Source organism: Dipodomys spectabilis, unplaced genomic scaffold, assembly GCF_019054845.1.
Source record: "Dipodomys spectabilis isolate Male_0828 unplaced genomic scaffold, ASM1905484v1 ptg000067l, whole genome shotgun sequence".
In the NCBI taxonomy this organism is placed as follows: Eukaryota; Metazoa; Chordata; class Mammalia; order Rodentia; family Heteromyidae; genus Dipodomys; species Dipodomys spectabilis.
The window spans coordinates 2,293,784-2,313,300 of NW_024870744.1; the positions used below are offsets into that span (position 1 = coordinate 2,293,784).

Here is a 19,517-nt window from a genome sequence, read left to right on the forward strand (position 1 = left end):
TACAGCCCAGCCCAGTGACCTTTTATTGGCTTTTGAGTGGAATTACCAAGCACATGCACGTGGGCTCCTGGAAAGCACCGGCTGCTCGGGGTCCCCGGCCCGCCATCAGGTTTTGAGGCGGGTTGAGCGCCGAGGTCGGGGCAGGAGGTTGGGGGGTTGACGCTTCACCTTGCTGGGGGCCTTGGCCCTGTCGTGGGAGCTGAGATATGTGGGCAGGCGACCACTGCTGCTGCTGGAGGTGAACAGTGCAGTTAAGGCATTCCGGGCATTGATGGCACACCGGCGGCTCACAGGCCGATGGACTGTGGGGCTGGGCTTCTTGGCTGCTTTGTGTTTCTAAATACAGAGGCACAACAGTAAGGCCAGAGTCTCCTAGAAGCTCTGGCCAGCAGCTTTTGGTCCTATGGCAGTCAAGACAGTGTCGATGTGCTGTGTGACCCCGGGTAGTGCACTCAGCCTCTCTGGGCCAAGACTCTGGAGTTAAAAGCCTGATCCTCAGCACCTCCCCAGGTCAATAACAAAGCACCCAGCAGTGTGGATCCCCACCCCCTGTGGCAGTGTGGGGCCTAAGGGGACTTGAAGCATGAGGGAAGTAGCTGATGGGCCAGAGGTTGGGTCCCTGGACAGGGCGGGGTGGTTGGGATATCTGGCTAACCTGCAGGTTCTCGATGTGGGCCTGGGTCTTGCAGTGGGACGGCTGTACCCCCGAGGTGCTGTGGTAGAACTTGCGGCAGATGCGGCACACATAGCCCATGACTGGCACCAGCAAGTCCACACCTAGGGCCAGACAGCAGGGCCCCACTGGGTCACCCACCGGCCAGGGGTCCCTTTGCTCCCTCCCTTGGTGCCCTCTTGGCGGGAGAGGAGGAGGAAGGTGGGGCACAGCTGAGATCAGCTGTGTTAGCTGGGATCCGGGGGGCGGCCCGCACAGGGGCTCAAGGCTGGAGCTTACCATACGCAGTGTCGGGGTCGCAGGTCTCTGCGTTCTTCCACTCCTCCACAGACAGGTCTCCAGAGCTCACCTGGAGACACGCAGTGTGGGCCTCAGAGGGGTCCCCGGCCCTTCACACGCGCAGGTCAGGGGCTTGGAGCCCACTCTGGTCTGGAGCACACCATTCCCTTGACTCCCAGGCGGTGGCACGCTCTGAGCCTGGGCACGGGCTGGTCCTGCCTCCCAGAAGCCTTCCAGACACTCCTCAATCAGCCCCCTCCTCCAGCCAGTCCTCCCACTCCACAGGAACTTAACAATCCCTGCCTCCAGTGTCCCATGGCCGAGTCCTCATCCCGGCCCCCTGCGCTGACACACACCTTACACAAGAAGACAACTGAGACACAAGGATACGAACACACTTGCGCAGAGTTGCCCAGCTGGGTTGTGGAAAGCAGGCAACGAACACTGACGGGCTCAAGCCAAAGTCCAGACCCTCGGGGGTCTCATGCAGGCTCCCAGAGCTCCCGCGGATACGGCCGAGACCTCGCTCCCGGGAGCAGAGTTCAGGGCAAGGACCCTGCTGTTTTGAAGCCCTTTCTAGAAGTATCCATTTCACTCAGGCCTTGTCAGTCCTACCTGCCTAGCAGACACCACCCCTTTGCCAAGCCCAGTCCAGGACTGTGGCGGACTGGAAGCAGGGTGACCGGGATGGCAAGGGCCAGACCTTGGTCCTCAGGTGTCCCCAGGTCAGCACAGGGAGTGGCCCACAACAGCCAGTTTAACATGTTAAATTGCAGGGAAGCTAAGCATCTGCCAAGTCCAGGCATCCACACCAGGGCCCTGGAGTCATGCTCCCTGCCAGGATCATGCATGCTACGTGCCTTACACACAGGCAGTACTCAGAAAAGACCAGGTGCTGGTGGATCACACCTGTAACCAGCAAAAAGCCAGACTGGAGGCACGATCCAAGTGGTAAAGCGCCAACCATGAGCAAGCAAGCCAAGGAAGTTTGAGGCCTAGAGTTCACACCTTGGTACCCATGCAAGAAAAGAAGGTCTAGGAGCTAACCATCATCATATCACCTTACATTGACTTTGTGCCTTCCTGACTCTTTTACCTTCAGCCCCACATGCCTTTCCCTTCCTCCATCTCAGCCAAGCTCCGAGGCCCTGCACGCTTCTGCCACGCGGTCATCCCACACACATCGCGTGGTCACAGATCATGGTGCATGTTAGTAAGTTGTGGCATGCATTCGTGAACCACAGGAGGCAACCTAGCACCTGGGTCCCAGGTGAGGGGCGGGGAGGGCTCTCCTGGCTCCAGCCCACCTCCCAGAGCCCACCCCAAGCACCTGCTTCAATAATTCCTCCTCAACCTCAATCTCTTCTTCATCCTTCTCCTCCTCCTCATCGCCCTCGAAGCAGCCCACGGCGTCCACGGTGATGAAGTGCTCCTCATCGGGGCTGGCTCTCTCCTTCTCCAGAGTCTTCAGCTGCTCAGAGGGGTGGGCGGGGGGCAGTTGAGATGCCAAGTGTCACTGACCCTCGAGAGTCCCAGTAGTTGCTGGGCACCAGTGGCTCATGCCTGTCATCCTAGCTACTCAGGGGGGCTGAGATCTGAAGGTAGCAGTTTGAAGCCAACCCGGGCAGGAAAGTCGGTAGAGTGCCAGCCTTACACAAAGAAGCTAAGAGACAGCATCCAGGCCCTAAGTTCAAGCCCCAGGACACACACACACACACACACACCACACACACACACACACACACACACACACACACACACACACACACACACACACACACACACACACACACACACACACACACACACACACACACACCACACACTGAGTCCCAATAGTCCCTTCTGGACCTGTTGTGTGAGTTAAGCTGGGATAAACCTCAAACTACTATGTGGCCTTGGGGAAGGCTTTATGCCTCTCTGGGTTCACGTTCTCTGAGGCGCACGGGGGTTACCTCCTCAGCCTTGTCCTTGTGTTCCTGAGACTTCACATGTTCCACAAACTTTCGGGGGGTCTTGAAGTAGCGGTTGCACACAGTGCAGAAGGGCCTCAGGGATTGCTTGGCGATCTGAGGGAGGAAGAGGGCAGGGGGCATGGGTGGCAGGCGGGGTCCCTGCTATGCACCACCCCACCCCTGCTAGTGACCAGGCAGTGCCCAGTGCCCCCACCTGGAAGCCCCACACAGCTGCAGCAAGCCAGCCTGGCTCTGACCCTGCATGGCGTGTGCAAACACATCTCTTCCCAGTGTGGTTGGCTTGAGCCAAGGCAGCTACCAAAGGCTGAGCCTGCTGTGAGCCCTGTGGCTGAATGGCAGGGTGATCTCGGGCCCTCCCCACGTTGGACAGATGGGGACACGGACAGCCCAGAGAGGAACGTGACTCACTCACCAGAGGCCACGCTGAGGAATGGTCACACCCAGACAACACATCTTTTCTTTCCACCCCATCCTGGGCTCCCTCCCCCTGCCCTCCACCCGGAGACGGGACTGCAGGGGTCTTCACGCATGCCAGCCCCTCCTACCTTGTGGTCCTGGGTCCTGCGGTGCTGGATCAGGTCCCCCGTGTAGTATACCTGGCAGGTATTGCACCAGCGCTTTGGTGGTGGCTCTCTGAATGAGGACAAAGAAAAGGAGCATAATGGGACACTGCGCTGGTGGGAAAGACAGCAACACAATTCAGCGCCCTGTGTGTGGTGCAGTGTAGAGCACATGCTTAATGTGAGTGAGACCCTGCCTTCCATTACCACCACTAAGAAAGTGGGTATGGTGATCCATGCCTGTAATCCCAGCTATGCAGAAAGCATATTTGAGGATCATGGTCCCAAGCTAGCTGGAGCATAATGTGATCTTACCTGAAAAATAATCTAATCTGGTTAAGGGTTGAGTGTGAGTGCAAGGCCCTGAGTTCCAACCAGTACTACAAAAAAATAAAGGAGGGAGGGGAGAAAGGAGGGAAGGAAGGGAGGAAGGAAGGAAGGAAGGAAGAAAGGAAGGAAGGAAGGAGGGAGGGAGGGAGGGAGGGAGGGAGGGAGGGAGGGAAGGAAGGGAGGGAGGGAGGGAGGGAGGGAGGGAGGGAGGGAGGGAAGGAGAGAAAAGAGAAAAAAAATGGAAAGAAGCCAGGTGGCTCACACCTGTAATCCTAGCTACTCAGGAGGCTGAGATCTGAGGATCACAGTTTGAAGCCAGCCCAGGGTGCAAAACCCCTGTAAGACTCTTATCTCCAATTAACCACCAGAAAACTGGAAGTCATGCTGTAATTCTAAGTGGTAGAGCACTAGCGTTGAGCAAAACAAGCTCAGGGACAGTGTCCAGGCCCTGAGTTCAAGCCCCATGACAGAGAGAGGGAGGGAGGGAGAAAATTTTTAAAAGTTGAGCACTGGTGGCTCATGGCTACAATCAGAAATGGAGCTGTGGCTCGAAGAGATAGAATCCTAGCATTAAGCATAAAATCTCAGGGATAGCGCCCAGGCCCTGAATTCAATTCTTGATCAACCAAAGGAGGCTGGGGGGGGGGGGGGGGGGAAGGGGGGAGGGATATTCATAAACATTGTGTAGCATGACTGTAATTCTTAGGTTTTGTTTGTTTTTTAAGTGCCTGTCCTGGAGCTTGAACTCAGGCCCTGCATGCTGTCCCCGAAGACTAGTGCTGTACCACTTAAGCCACAGCTCCATTTCTGGCTTTTTGGTAATTAGAGATCACTGTCATGGACTTTCTTTCCTGGCCCAGCTTTAAAACACAATCCTTACATCTCAGTCTCCTGAGTAGCTAGGATTAAAGGCATGAGCTACCAGCACTTGGCTTTTTTCTTTTCTTTATTTTCTTTTCTCTCTCTCTCTCTTTTTTCAGTCCTAGGGATTGAACTCAGGGCCTGAGCACTGTCCCTGAACTTCTTTTGTTCAAAGCTAGCACTCTACCACTTAAGCCACAGCACCACTTCCAGCTTTTTCTGTGTATGTGGTACTAAAGAATCGAACCAGGGCGTCATGCATGCTAGGCAAGCACTCTACCACTGAGCCACATCCCAGCCCCACCTTTTTTTTTTTTAATGTCATTACTGGGGTTAGAACTCAGGACCTGGGTGTTATCCCTTAATATTTTCATTCATGGCTGGCACTCTACCACTTGAACCCACAGCTCCATTTCAGGCTTTTTGCGCTGGTTAACTGGAGATAAAGAATCTTATGGATTTTTCTGCTCTGACTAACACAGAACCAGGATCTTCAGATCTGAGCCTCCTGAAAAGCTAGCATTATAAGCATGTGCCACCAGGAGAGGGAGGAGAGAGAGAGAGAGAGAGTGCTGATACTGGGATTTGAACTCAGGGCCTGGGTACTATCCCTTAGCTTTTTTACTCAAGACTAGCACTCTTAGCTGGGTGCTGGTGGCTACTCAGCTACTCAGGAGGCTGAGATCTGAGGATCATGGTTCAAAGCCAGCCCAGGCAGGAAAGTCCATGAGACTCTTATCTCCAATAAACTACTAGAAAACTGGAAGTGGTGCTGTGGCTCAAGCAGTAGAGCGCTCGCCTTGAGCTGAAGAGCTGAGGGACAGCGCCCAGGCCCAGAGTTCAAACCCCCACAACCGACAAAAAAAAAAAACTAGCACTCTTCCACATCTCTATTTCCAGCTTTTTGTTGTTTAACAAGAGGTAAGAGTCTCATGAATTTTACAGCCCAGGCTGGGTTTGAACCTCAATCCTCTGATCTCAGCCTCCTGAGTAGGTAGGATTACAGGCATGTTCAAGACACTAGCAAACACCAGCCTTCCTCCCCTCCCCATATAGAGTAGAACCTTGCCTAGCCTAACCTCGACCTCAAGATTCCCCGTCTCTCCAGTAGCTGTAATTACAAAGCCACCACACCCATATAAGCATTTTTTGTTTTGTTTTGATTTTTTTTCTATACTAGGGTGTTTGAAATCAGTGTCCCACATCTGCTACACAGGCACTCTGCCACTTGGTTGGTCATGGGACTTGAACTCTGGGCCTGGGCACTGTCCCTGAGCTCTTGAGCTCAAGGCTAGCACCCTACTACTTGAGCCACAGCGCCACTTCCGGTTTTCTGATAGTTTACTAGAGATAAGAGTCTCACAGACTTTCCTGCCCGGGGTTGGCTTTGAACCACAATCCCCAGATCTCAGCCTCCTGAGTAGCTAGGATTACAGGCGTGAGCCACCGGTGCTTGGCTTGATTTATTTTTTTAATTTTAATTTTTCCCAGAAACCTGGCTCCTCTGTGCTCTGGGTGGCCTGTGGAGGCGGCGGGAGAGCAGCACTGGCAGGCAGTGCACGCTGGCTGCCACCAACACGGGACACAGCTGAGCCCAGCGGGCCTCCAACGCTCACCTTTCCCTAAGCTTTCCCATCCCTCCCCATTCCTGGACATGCTGCCCCCCACAGAAAGCCAAGCCCCCTGGGCAGGTCCCACCATGGACAGTGACATCCCTCTACATCCCGGCAGCTTGCCCTAAGGGGGACCCAGGGAAGCTCGGACCTTGGGCAGGAAGTTGGCCTAGTTCTCCCCAGGGTGCCCCACAGGTGGAACTGGCACAGGTGCCAGGGCAGCGGGTGCTGTGCCACAATCCACCTCCCTTCCACACAGATGGCCGCACTGAGGCTTGAAGGCTGGGCAGTTAATGGCGTGAGGGGCCTCTGTGGAGGGCAATGCTTACCCTGAGGGCAGACCCTGTTAAGGGCAGGTACAGGCCCCCCCCCCCCGCCCCCCTCAGCCCCCACTTACTCTGCCTCTCTCTCCAGGACATCCCGGGGCATGGGCAGCAGGGACAGCAGGCAGGACTGGCTGGCGTGCTCCATCTCCCCAAGCCGCTGCTGGTGCTGAGCCTCCAACATGTGGTCCTGGAACTCCTGCAGCACAGGGGAGCCAGGGGGCCGTGAGCGCGGGGGAGGACAACTCCGCCTGCGCGTCACAGCCACCCTGCCGTCTCTGTGAGGCCAGCTAGCTCTCTCACACAGCAGGGAGGGTAAACTGAGGTAGAGGAAATACACACCAGTTGGAGCCTCTGCCCCTCCCAGGGAGCACCCTGGTTAACTCAGGCCTCCGCAGCACGGCTCGGGGGAGGAGTGGAGTGACAGGACACAATAAGTTAATACTAAGCAGGGTGCTGGGGTCTCATGCTTAGAGGCTGAGATCTGAGAATTGCGGTTCAAAGCCAGCCCAGGCAGGAAAGTCTGTGAGACTCTTATCTCCAATGAACCACCAGAAAACTGGAAGTGGCGCTGTGGCTCAAGTGGTAGAGTGCTAGCTTTGAGCTGAAGAGCTGAGGGACAGCGCTCAGGCCCAGAGTTCAAGCCCCATGACCACCACCACCAACAACAAAAAATACTATGCTTCTGCTGGCGTGCATGTGTATGAGTGTGCATGCACAGGCACACACACACACACACACACACACAGCAGTAATACTATGAGTGTAAGGATATGTTTTTTGTTTGTTTTGTGTTGGTCCTGGGGGTTGAACACAGACAGGGCTTGAATTCTGTCCATTAGCCTTTACCACTCATGGCTAGTGCTCAACCACTTGAGCCATAGCTCCACTTCCAGAGCTTTTTACTGGCTAAGTGGAGAGTCTCACAAACTTTTCTGCCTGTGCTGGCCTTGAACCTTGATCATCCGATTTCACCCTCCTATGATTTCACACCCCCCCAAGAAAAAAGTCTGATCTAGAGCTAGGAATGTGGCTTAGTGGTAGAGTACTTGCCTAGCATGCATGAAGCCCTGGGTTTGATTCCTTAGTACCACAAAAAATCGAGGAATTAAAAGAGAAAAAAAAATTTAAAAAGAAAAAGTAAAAAGGCTGATCTCAAACACTGGGCTCAAGTGATCCTCAGCCTCCTGAGTAGCTGGGGCTACAGAAATGTGCCACTGGACCCAACCAAGTCTACCATTATCAATGGTGTACTCACTAGAGCCATGTCTGGGTTAGGTCTTTAATGTCATGCTATGGAATCTTCCAGACCACTCAATAAAGTGGGTCCTGAACATTTCCTCACACGACACAGAGGAAATAGGTGCGGTCATGGAATTCACTCCTACTCATGAGGGAACCACAAGCTCCCAGCACTTCAGCCACAGCCCAAGACTTTTCATTTGCTTGTGAGACAGATTCAGGGTTGATCTCTTGTTGGAGAGTTTATCTTCGCCTCAGAAGCGAGCACCAACACTCCCCGCTAGAATTTATTTCCTGAGGCCTGTGAGAGCTGCTGAGGGCTGATCTGAACCTCACCCACTTGACTCTTAAAAACCTGCCCTTCCAGGCTGGGAAGGTGGCTCAGTGGTAGAGTGCTTGCCTTGCAATGCATGAGGCCCTGGGTTCGATTCCTCAGCACCACATGAATAGAAAAAGCCAGAAGTGGCACTGTGGCTCAAGTGCTAGAGCGCTAGCCTTGAGCTGAAGAGCTGAGGGACAGCGCCCAGGCCCACACAACTGACAATAAATAAATAAATTAAATAAATAAAAATATAAACCTGCCCTCCCTCCAGATCACAAAATGCTTCAGAGGTGAAGCACAGCTGCCCGGGGCAGGGCCCGAGGGCCCTATGCAGCCACAGGGCAGCTCGAGCTGGGAAGGTGGCTCAGTGGTAGAGCACTTGCCTTGCATGCTCGAGGCCCTGGTTTGATTCCTCAGCATGACATAAGAAAAAAGCCGGAAGTGGCGCTGTGGCTCAAGTGGTAGAGTGCTAGCCTTGAGCTGAAGAGCTGAGGGACAGCACCCAGGCCCAGAGTTCAGGCCCCACGACCGGACCCAAAAAAAAAAAATGCTGCTGACCCCACAGGGCAGCTGGACAGGTCAGGACCGCCCCTCCCGGCTGGCCAGCTCTGAGTACCTGCTGGCTGTTGCAGCTGGCCTTGCAGATATAGCAGAAGAACTGGAGGGCTGGCCTGGAAGGTACACTGGAGCCTGTGGGGGTGGCGGAGCTGGAGTCACCAGGACGGGGCCCGGATGTGACGGGTACAGTACTAAAGGCCCGGCTGTTGCTGCTCTGCAGGATGGTGACTTTCAGGGAGCTCCCGGCACCCCACATCTACAGCAAGAGTAGGAGCAGAGTTTCCGCCATCAGGCAAGGCATTTGTGGTAAGCCAGCACTCAACACTGGTCTCCACTGTCCCATCAACCTCCTAACAGGGAAACTGAGGCTCTGGCTGCTCAATGATTGCCTTGCGAGTCCAGATCACATAGTTAGAAATTACTGCAGCCAGGATTTGAACCCGGATCTCCCCAATTCTAAAGTCTAACCCATACCACCCTTCAGACAACAGATGAGGAAACCGAGACCAAAATTAAAGGAGGCATTTGCCTCCAATTAAGCTAAAAGGCAGAACTGAGACTTGGGTCCCACACAGAAGCGTCCATTCTGCTCTCTCCACTATAGTTACTTCACCTGTGTGAGATGGGGGAGCAGGAAGGCAGGGAGGGGTGCGCAGTTTAGGAATGGGCAGGCCGGAAGGGACTCATCACCAAAAGCATCCTGGTCTTCAAAGGCACATGGGGATGACAGGACAGCTCGAGGTTTTATGCTGAGGAACCGTTGCCCAGTGTCCCCACAAAGCCAGGGACAGAGCTGCTGTCCCTTTGAAAGGTGGGGAAACACAAGGGACCCCCCCACATGGCCTGGAGCAAGAGAGGCCACCCCCCACCCCAAGCTGCCAAGCCCTGGGACCATTCCCACGTCTACGCACCCCTAGCATCTCTTTTGCCCTTTTTTCACATTCTCCCACATCCAGGCCGCTGGGCGGCTCCTCCTGGGTCACATCCTCGCTGACCTGGGCGCACACTGACTCTGGCGAGGCCTCCTCCATGCCTGAAATGACAAGTGTGCCCCCTTCCCAGAGTGCATTTACCACCCAGGACTCAGCAGCTGCCTTCTCTGCCCACAACCAGGGCTCTGGTGGTCCTGGGTAGGGCCAGCCCCAGCTCTGTGCTCCAGGCCCAGCTCTCAGTGCCTGGCAGCACCCAGAGTCCAAGCCAGGGGAAGAAAAAAGGGACCAGACAGCTGTCTCATTAAGACTGTGAAGAAGAGAGGGGAACATGGGGTAGAATGCTATTAATCAAGATGCAATGTACTCATAACCTGACTTAGGGAACTGAAACCTCTTCGTGCAACTATTTAATAATAACAACAGTTATTTTTTAAAACACACCATCTGGAGACCACACTCACCTCCCCCAGCTTCTGCGGTGCTGGCTAGGGCCTCCACTATGGCGTCATGAGCCAGGTCTGGTGCTTGCTCTGGGATGGACACTGGTTCCTGAGGCTGGTCCTCAGTCTCGTCCTGGGTCTGCTCTGGGGGTGGCTCCGACACCTGCTCTGCAGGCTGCTCCTGGGGCTGGTTCCTGGCCTGTTCTTGGGTATGTACCTGTACCTGGGGCTGCACCTGCTCCAGCTCTGGCAGTAAGTATTCTGGAGAGGTCTGTGTTTGCGCCTGCTTCTGCAGCTTTGGCCGCACCTGTGTGTCTGCTGGAGGCTGAGTCTGTGGCTGCACCTGGGTCTGCAAAACCCATGGCTGGATACGTGGCAGCACTTGGGTGCCCAGTGGCTCAGAGGTCTGTGTCTGCTTTGGTGCTGTTGTGCGGGCTTGTGGCTGAACCTTTGCCTGTAGCTGCCCAGGAGGCCTTTTCTTGGTGAATTCCTCTGAGCTACAAAACATTCCAAGATGATCAGACAGGCCAAGACTCAGTGTCCAAGTCTAGCTCTACCATCTGCAATGGGGGGATGTGGGCAAACTCCATGGCTTTCAGGACCTTGACCCAGCCTAGCCTACACATACTGTTACCTCCCCGCTCTGGGCACCCAGGCTCACCTCTGGGAGGCTGAGCCCCATTGTAGACTCCTGGGTCTGCCTGGAGTCCCCCAGGTAGACCACCTTCTTTCTGGCCAGAGGCCAAAGCGCTACTCCTCATTCCATTTCCACCCCTGTCTTAAAGGAGGGTGAAAGGGCCCAGGCCATTCCTGGCAGTGGTTACCTCTTCAACCTCTTGGCTGGCGGATCCGAGTCCTCAGGAGGTGCAGGCTCAACTGCCAGGGGGCGCCTCTCACTTGTGGTGCCATCGGGGTGAGTGGGCGAGTCCTGGTCTGCCATGGAGGCAGTGAAGGAGCAGAGATGCAGGGCAGGCCAAATCCTGGAGTCACCCGTCATCCAGGCCCTGTGCCCCACCCAAGGGCCCCAGGCCTCCTCTCCTCTTACCTTCCAGTGTGTCGGTGCTGAGTTCAGGGTCTTCCTCACACCCCTCAAGGGGGTCTTTCCTGTCTTCCAGAGGCGCCGTCTGGGAAGAAGAATCCTGCTTCTTATCAGAAACTGTTTTTTGACATGTCCCCCTCGCGACTATCCCCTTGCCCAAGAATGGCAGCCACTGTTCCCGGGCCGGGGCTCAAAGTGCTTAAGAGTCTTGAAAGGACCCAGGGACCCTCTAGAACTGGGGACAGGAGACTGAAAACACCCCCAGGATGTTGGGAGGCACGCCATCCAGTTGGCCAATGGCTAAACAAATCCAGGCTGTATTTAGTGGCTCAAATCTGGCTATTCAGGAGGCTGAAATCTGAGGATTGAGTTTCAAAGCCAGCCTGGGCAAGAAAGTCTGTGAGACTCATCTCCATTAAGCTATCAAAAAAAGTCTCTCAGTTTGGGGGCTTGAACTCAGGGCCTGAGTGCTGTCCCTGAGCTTTTTTTTTTTTTGTGGGGGGGGGGTCGGTCCTGGGGCTTGAACTCTGGGCCTGGGCGCTGTCCCTGAGCTTTTCAGCTCAAGGTGAGTACTCTACCACTTGAGCCACAGCGCCACTTCCCTGAGTATTTTTGCTCAAGGCCAGCAGTCTACCATCTGAGCCACAGCTCCACATGTGGCTGACACTGACACTGACACTGGAGAGTGTCACAGACTTTTCCTGTCTGGGATGGCTTCCACCTGTGATCCTCAGATCTCAGCCTCTGGGGTACCTAGCATAACAGGTGTGAACCACCAGTGCCTGTCTAATTAATCACCAAAAAGCTACAAGTGGAGTTGTGGCTTAAGTGGTAGAGCTTCAGTCTTGAGCAAAACAACTACAAAACAAGGCTCAGGCTCTAGTACCAAAACAAATAAAAAGTAAAAACAAAAACAGAAAAACTCTGGTAAAGACATGGCAAAAATCACATCAGGGTATGTAAGTCTGGGAAGTGCTGGACAAATCTGTCCTCTGCGTTCCCCCCGCCCCCCCTTACAGATGTTTTCACTGCAGATGTTATCACTGCAGCAGGGGGAGGGAGAATGAGCTGCCCAAAGACCCAGAGTGCGCCTGAGCAGAAGACATGGGGGGAGGGATGATAACACACTCTCAGATAGCCCCTCACATTCTCACCTCCACCTGTCCACACCAGCCACCACTCACCTTGCGATTTGGGGGGATGGAAGAGGAGTTCCGAGCCTTTCTTTGGGGATTCCGCCCAGAGAGGCTGAGCTGGGAGGGGTTCATGGGGACCCCTGCAGGAGGAGGGCCGAGCAGGGACTGACGTGTGGCCTGGGGAAAGAACTGCTGCAGGTTTGGGGGAGCCAGCTGGGGTGTTGTAAGGCTGGGAGCTGCCAGATTTGGGGCTGCCATGCCGTAGCCTCGGAAGCTGCCTGTAGGTAAGAGAAGTGGGGTCACACAGTAGTTGGGCAGTAGAGCTAGAGGCGGGGGTGGGGGGGATCAGTCCCCCAAAGCATTGTGGGAATATCACAGAGGGAATGTTGGCAGGGGAAGGGGTTTACAAGTAGGATTTCCACTCTAACGGGATAGGAGCTGCCTTTCCCTCCTAGAGCCCCCTGGTTAGCAGAGAAGTACCTCAGCCACCCTCTGACCCTCCAGGATGCTTTAGGCTACCTCCTTTAGGCATGTCAGGGCCCTAGTACAGGGCCTACAGGGAGAACCAGCCCTCTTCCCTCCTACAAAGGCCCACCGTGTGCCAGGGACTGGCTAAGAACATGCCCTCAGTCACAGGAATGCAGGTCATGTTACTAACTCTCTCAACCACAAAATGGAGACACAAATCAGAGCCACAGCTTGCTCATGGTCTACCCCAAGGCCCAGACAGCGCTCTGAGGTCCTCCTGATCCTCCTCCTTACCCTAACCCTAGCAAACCCTACCAGCTCTATCCCTCCCGCTTCCTCGCAGTCTGGCTTCCTCTCTCCTTTTCCTGCTCCCTCAGAGATACGTCATCCCTCACAGAATTTTAGCCTCAGCTCTCCTATGGGATGGCCTCTCAAGCAGAGACCTTTTCAAAACCACATTCTGACCTCAGCTCTCTCCTGCACAAACCCTTCCTGCTACTCAAGATAAAGCACATGACTCCCAGTGCAAGGTTTGGCCCTGCTTACCTATCCAACTTCCTTTCTGGCCATTCTCTCCACATATGCCCCATTCCATTCCAGGAACATGTCCCTAAATAGTCCTTCAAACATCCTGTCTCTGGGCCTTTGTACATGCTGTCGTCCCCTCTGCTCCATTAACTTCTACACATTTTAGGGGTCTCTTCTTCAGGAGGCTTCCAGACCCTCTGTGTCACCACGGGCTATTCTCTGTCCTAGGGCCAGCCACATATTTCCTTATCTACTTTTTGCTGTGCCTCCTCTGACTCAGCTCTGCACCCCAGGGGAAGCTCACAGCCTGGAAAGTATCTGAGGCATCAAGACAGTTGGAACTCTTGCCCCAGTGCTGGGACAGGAAGGAGAGGGTTAGAGGCATGGGATGGTCATGCTGTGAGAGCTGGGTTCAAATTCAGACTCTACAGTACTTATTCCATAACCAAGCCAGTTCCCCCTTCTAAACCTCAGTGGTAGCAGACACCCAGCTATACAGGAGGTAGAGGTAGAAGGACTTTAGCCCAAGGCTAGCCCCAAGCAAAAAGATTGAGACTCTGTCTAAAACTAATACATTAATAAAAACTAAAGCATGTCAGGGTGCCCGTGGCTCATACCTACAATCCTAGCTACTCAGAAGGCTGAGATGTGAGGATCGCGGTTTGAAGCCAGCCCTGGCAAGAAAAGATAGGAGGCTCCTATCTCCACTTAACAGTAAAAAAGTCAGAAGTGGAAGTGTGGCTCAAATGGTAGAGCACTAGACTTGAACAAAGAATAGTCAGGGACAGCATCAAGGCCCTGAGTTTTAAAACCAGACCAGCACCCCCCCCCCCAAAAAAAAAGTAAAACAAAAAGAGCTGGAGGTATAGCGCAAGTAGGAGAGTGTCTGTCCAGCAAGCGCCAGGCTCTGAATCAAAATCTCAGTACTGTAAAAAGAAAAACTAATAGGGATAAAAAATAATCTTGCCTTATAATGTTTCAAGTGGATTCACTGAGGTACATTCATGTGCCTGATTCACAGTTTCATTAGCATTAGCCTACAACAAATCCGCACTTCCATGTGCAGAGAGCCAACCTAAAAAGCAGTAAGATAAAGATGGAAGAAATATCCTCAGAGGAAAATGGATGAATGACATGGACAAGTCACAGAAAAAAAATTAAAATACACATGGTTAACAGCGATGAATGAAACATAAATGAAAACATCCAGAGCTTCAGGAGATGCAAATTAAAACACAAATGGCCCAGCTTTTTTTTTTTTTTGCAAACCAACTTAAGTTATATGCACATAGACATTTACATATATATAGTTCAAAAAGCATGTAATACCCAGTGTTGCCATGGGCATGGTGAGACTGGCACTGTCATACGTGGCTGGTGGCATTCCAAACTGGTCCAGTCCTTTAGGAAAGCAATTTGGCAATACTTATCAAAAGTCATAAAACACCCTGTGTTCCCCCTGACTCAGTCATTCTACCTGGACAATCTCTTCTAAGAGAACAGTCTCGGGCTGGGAAGGTGGCTCAGTGGTAGAGCGCTTGCCTTGCATGCATGAGGTCCTGGGTTCAATTCCTCAGCACCACAGAAGCAGGGGGAAAAAAATCCTGAAGTGGCACCGTGCCTCAAGTGCTAGAGCGCTAGCCTGATCTGAAGAGCTAAGGAAAAAGAAAAGAACCAGCAGGCAGCAGTGGCTCACACCTGTAATCCTAGCAACTCAGGAAGCTGAAATCAGAGGATGGAAGTTTGAATCCAGCCTGGTGAGAAAAGTCTATGACATTCTTATCTCTGATTAACCAGCAAAAGCCAGAGGTAGAGCTATAGATCAACTGATAGGGTACCAGCCTTGGGGTGGGGGGAGGGGAGGAGGAGGGAAGCCAAGGAGAATGCAAGGTACTGCTACTGGCTGAGAGAGAGAGAGAGGGAGAGGGAGAGAGAGAGAGACAGACAGAGAGACAGACAGAGAGAACCTTATGTTGCCTAAACATATAGCAAAACACTGGTTGGTAACTTTCTTTAGGATATTAGTATTTTCCCACCTATCCCCCATCTTTTTTTTTTTTTTCTTTATGTGGTGCTGAGAAATCGAACCCAGGGCCTCATGCATGCAAGGCAAGCGCTCTACCACTGAGCCACCTTCCCAGCCCCTCCCCCATCTTTTTTTTTAAAAGCTGAGGACCAAACTCAGAGCCTTGGGCTTGAACTTGGGGCCTGGGCACTGTCCCTGAGCTTCTTTTCCTTAAGGCTAACACTAACACTTGAGCCGCAACCACTTCCAGCTTTTTCTGTTTATGTGGTACTGAGGAATAGAACCCAGGGCTTCACACATGCTAGGCAAGCACTCTGCCACTAAGCCACATTCCCAGCCCACCCCCCCTTTTATTTTAACAAATATTTTCACTTTGAAGAAAGAATGATTTTTTTCTTTTGTCGGTCATGAGGCTTGAACTCAGGGCCTGGGTGCTGTCCCTGAGCTCTTTTGCTCAAGGCTAGTGCTTTACCACTTTGAGCCACAGCTCCACTTCTGGTTTTCAAGTGTTTAACTGGAGATAAGAGTCCCCTGGGGACTTTTCTGCCTAGGATGGCTTTGAACCATGATCCTCAGATCACAGCCTCCTGAGTAGCTAGGATTACAGGTGAGAGCCACTAGCGCCCAGCCAGAATGTGACTTTTAAAATGGGAACGAGGGACAGGTGCTGGTGGCTCACACTTGTAATCCTAGCTACTTGGCTACTAGCTTAGATCTGAGGATCCAGGTTTGAAGCCAGCCCAGGAAGGGAAGTCCGTGAAATGCTGTGGGAGATAAAAGTCTTACAGACTTTCCTGCCCCAGCTGGCTTCAAGCCATGATCCTCAAATCTCAGCCTCTTGTGTAGCCAGGATTATAGGTGTGAGCCACCAGTGCCTGGCTACATTTCTCTCTATCCATCCATATATCGCTTACATATCAGCTCCCAGGACTGACCACACAAATGTGTTCTAGCAAGGCTGGAGGCTGGTGACCACTTCCTCAACCAGCTCCTGACCTGCCCTGCAACCTTGAGCACATGATCTCTCGCTAGGCCTCAAGTTTTCTCATTTGTAAGAGGAAATCAAGGTAATCTCCCCTTGGGATTCCTAGTAGAGGCAGGAGCAGCTTTCTTGAAAGGAAGAGCTGAGACTGCTCTTCACATGGGGAAACAAAGGCAAAGGCCAAAAATGCTGATGGTGAGGCCTAGACTTTGGTCTAGCTAGCTAGGCTAGCACTGATGCTGTGTGACCAAATGACCCCTGCTCAGAGACACTTCTGTGTGCATCAAAGGCCAATTAACTGCTTGTGAGTGAGGTGTGCAGAGCCCCGCCCAGAGTCACAGCCAAGGGCACACCTCGCGGAGCCTCCTGTGAACCTGAGTGCTCCAAGGTCACACCCTGGGCCATGAGAGCTGGCATGAGTGTGAGCAGTTACCTTGTAACTGCTGCAGAAGGAAAGCTCTCTGCAGCATGGAGCTATTGAGCAGGGGGGTGGCCGGGGTACCCTGGAGATTCAGAGGCTGCTGCTGAGACTGCTGCTGCTGCAGAAGACCCCTGTGTGTGAGGAGAGGGTGACATGGGGTCATCGGGAAAGCAAGCCTTTCCTTTCTCCTTGAGATCCCTCGTTGCTATGTTCCCATCCCTTCTTTGGCAGATGGAAGATCTGTGGACTCAAATGAGGATGTCTCTGGGAGGAAGGACTGGGGTGAGGGCTCCAGTGTCCCACTGGAGGTTCTTCTCCCACCCCTAAGCAGAGAACTCACCGGTTAACAGTCATGGACAATGGGGCCTGGAGTTGGGACTGTTGGAGCAGCTGCTGGAGCTGCAGCAACTGTTGCTGCTGCTGCTGCTGCAGTTGCTGCTGCTGGAACTGCTGTTGCTGCTGCTGCTGCTGGAGCTGCTGCTGGTTGAACATGGTGGCTGAAGGAAGACACAGGGGTCACAATGCAGCACCCCACCCCTCTAAGCCCACCTACCCCATCCCACAACCATAAGTCCTGCCAGCTTACTGACAGGAGCAGATGCCACATGTGCACCCTGATCTTGACTGTCACCGACAATTCTGCCCCAAGCAAGATCCAACCACTCTCCTGTCCACCCCATCCCCCGATATCCTGCCCAAGGTCCGGCCTTCAAATCCCCAACCTCAGTCCCAGCTTTCCAACCCTGGCAGTTCCATCTTTCCAGTCCAAGCCCACCTCCCCCCACCCCACCCCAGTTCAGCCTTTCTGGGCACCCAACACTTCCTGATGCCAGTCTCTTCCCACTCACACCCTCTCCCTCACATACATTGTCAGTTAACATCAGCCCCCCCCCACACCACACACACACGCACATACACACACACACCCGCACGCACGCACTTGTTTTCTCTGAGAAGCCCGGAGAGGAAAGCCTCCCCGCGCGCCCCTCCCCCGTCCCTCGATGCCCTCCCCGCCCCCGACCCCCATTCTTCCACCCAATTCCTCCGCAGACACACCCAACACCGGATCCCGGGACCCGCACCCGCCACACAAAGCCCGCAGCCTCGATGCAGGGGTGCGACCCGCGGCGTGCTCCCCGCGTCCTGCGCCCTCCCCGCCCCCTCCCCGAGCTTGAGAAGCACGCACCCCCTCCCCCGCCCCCGTCAGCGATCGGGTCGCCCCACGGGGAAGGGCGGACAGCGCACCAACTACGTGCAGACCAAGGGGCTCCAGCTTGCAGGTTCCGGGGCTCCCGGGGCTCGGCCCGTGTCCGGCTGGGGCCCGGACACTCGCGGAAGGCGCGGCGGCGGGCCGCGCGGGGCAGCGCCCTCTAGAGGACGGGAGGTCGCGGTGCGGCGGCCGCGCTCCGGGTCGCGCCGCGTGGGCGGCTCCCGCTCACCTGGGGCGGACGCGGCTCCCGGGGGAGCGCGGGCGCCTCGGGGCCCCGGCTCGCGGTCCCGCGTCCTCCACCTGGGGAAGGGGCGGGCCTGGGCATCACGGCCATCAGCCGCCACTAGGAGTCTGTCGCCCGGCGGGGGCATGTCGGGGACGTCCGGGAGGACCGGTTCCCAACCGACCTCCCGAGGTGGCCGCTGCCCAGCGCTCCAGCGCGCGCGCGGCTGGGTCGGGACGGGCGGAGCGCGGAGCCGGCCGGGGTCGCACAGCCCTGCAGGAGTTTGCGCCGGAGCGGGGGTGGGGAGAAGTTGGAAATGTTTTAATTTATGTATTTACTTATGGTTCATTGTTTATAATTATTATATTTTATTGATTTAATTCATTTTATTTCTGAGACTTGTCCCAGGGGAGGTGATGAGGCGGAACGGAGTCGTCGGGGCGCCGGTGGCCCACACCTGTCATCCTACTACTCAGGAGGCTGAGAAGTGAGGATCGAGGTTCGAAGCCAGCCCGGGCAGGAAAGTCCACGAGATTCTTAGCGCCAGTGAACCACCAAAAAGCCGGAAGTGGAGCTTGGCTCAAGTGGTAGAGTGCCAGCCTTAAGCGGAAAGGGCCCAGTACGGTCGCACACGCACGTACACACACACATGCGGACCAGTCACCTCATCCTGCCCAAAACGATCCTCCTACCGGGGACTCCCTCAAAGACCCCTCTGTCCTCCATGCTGGCCCCTGACAATTCCCGGTCACTAAGCTGCATTCTCTCCCCCCCCCCCCTCCGCCCCTCCTGTCGCCCTCTGTAATCCCAAGCCCATCCTCTGTCCCCAGGCGATGCGCACCGGCTGCGCGCGCACCGGGCGCACGGTGGCGCCAGGGACCGCGGCCCCGACGCACACCCAGGCCTCCGGGCAGCGTTGACAAATCCCCGCAGTCACGTGACCCGCGCTCTCCAGGGCTCCGGCGGGCTCCCGGGCCGTCCTCCGCGGCGGTCGAGGGGTCTGACCCGTGGCTGCCCGGGCCAGAGCGCGCCATGGGGACCGGGGCTGGAGGGCCGTCGGCGCCCAAGCAAAGATGCATGGAAAGGTGGCTTTGAACGCCTGGCTGAAGGAAGCCAGGAGCTTCATCCCTGGAGAAGAGGGGGGCTCTGGGAAAGGTGTAAAGCACGAGTGGCAACATCAGCTCTGCAGATCAGAAATCAAGTGCACGAGTGAGAAGGGAGGTGTGGGCGCTGGAAGAGAGGGTAGTGATCACCCAGGTGGAAACACAGGGACACCCCGATGGGCACCCTGCCTGTGAGAACCTGCCTGGGAGAAGTCTGGGACCGAATCAGGGCTCCTGTGCAACCCTGCGAGACAGGACAGCCCTCCCAGCCA

General features: G+C 54.7%; 1 protein-coding gene across 4 annotated transcripts; it reads right to left on the reverse strand.

Moving 5' to 3' along the window:
• Positions 1-9: 9 nt before the first annotated feature.
• On the reverse strand, positions 10-18,030 carry Ciz1 (CDKN1A interacting zinc finger protein 1). 4 transcript variants are annotated; one of them, XM_042680991.1, is made up of 17 exons: positions 17,955-18,030; positions 17,050-17,206; positions 16,722-16,840; positions 14,610-14,681; positions 12,333-12,562; positions 11,155-11,248; positions 10,934-11,042; positions 10,131-10,606; positions 9,649-9,770; positions 8,796-8,993; positions 6,690-6,814; positions 3,474-3,561; positions 2,908-3,021; positions 2,283-2,423; positions 953-1,022; positions 656-777; positions 10-336 (listed from the first exon to the last, which is right to left on the reverse strand). In XM_042680991.1, the coding sequence occupies exons 2-17, from the start codon at positions 17,199-17,201 to the stop codon at positions 106-108; spliced, it is 2,463 nt and encodes an 820-aa protein (XP_042536925.1). In that variant the 5' UTR covers positions 17,202-17,206; positions 17,955-18,030; the 3' UTR covers positions 10-105. The 4 variants fall into 4 exon arrangements, with proteins under 4 accessions (XP_042536925.1, XP_042536927.1, XP_042536924.1 ...); XM_042680993.1 differs by having other exon boundaries at positions 2,307-2,426; XM_042680990.1 differs by having other exon boundaries at positions 2,283-2,426.
• Between the last annotated feature and the right edge of the window lie 1,487 nt (positions 18,031-19,517).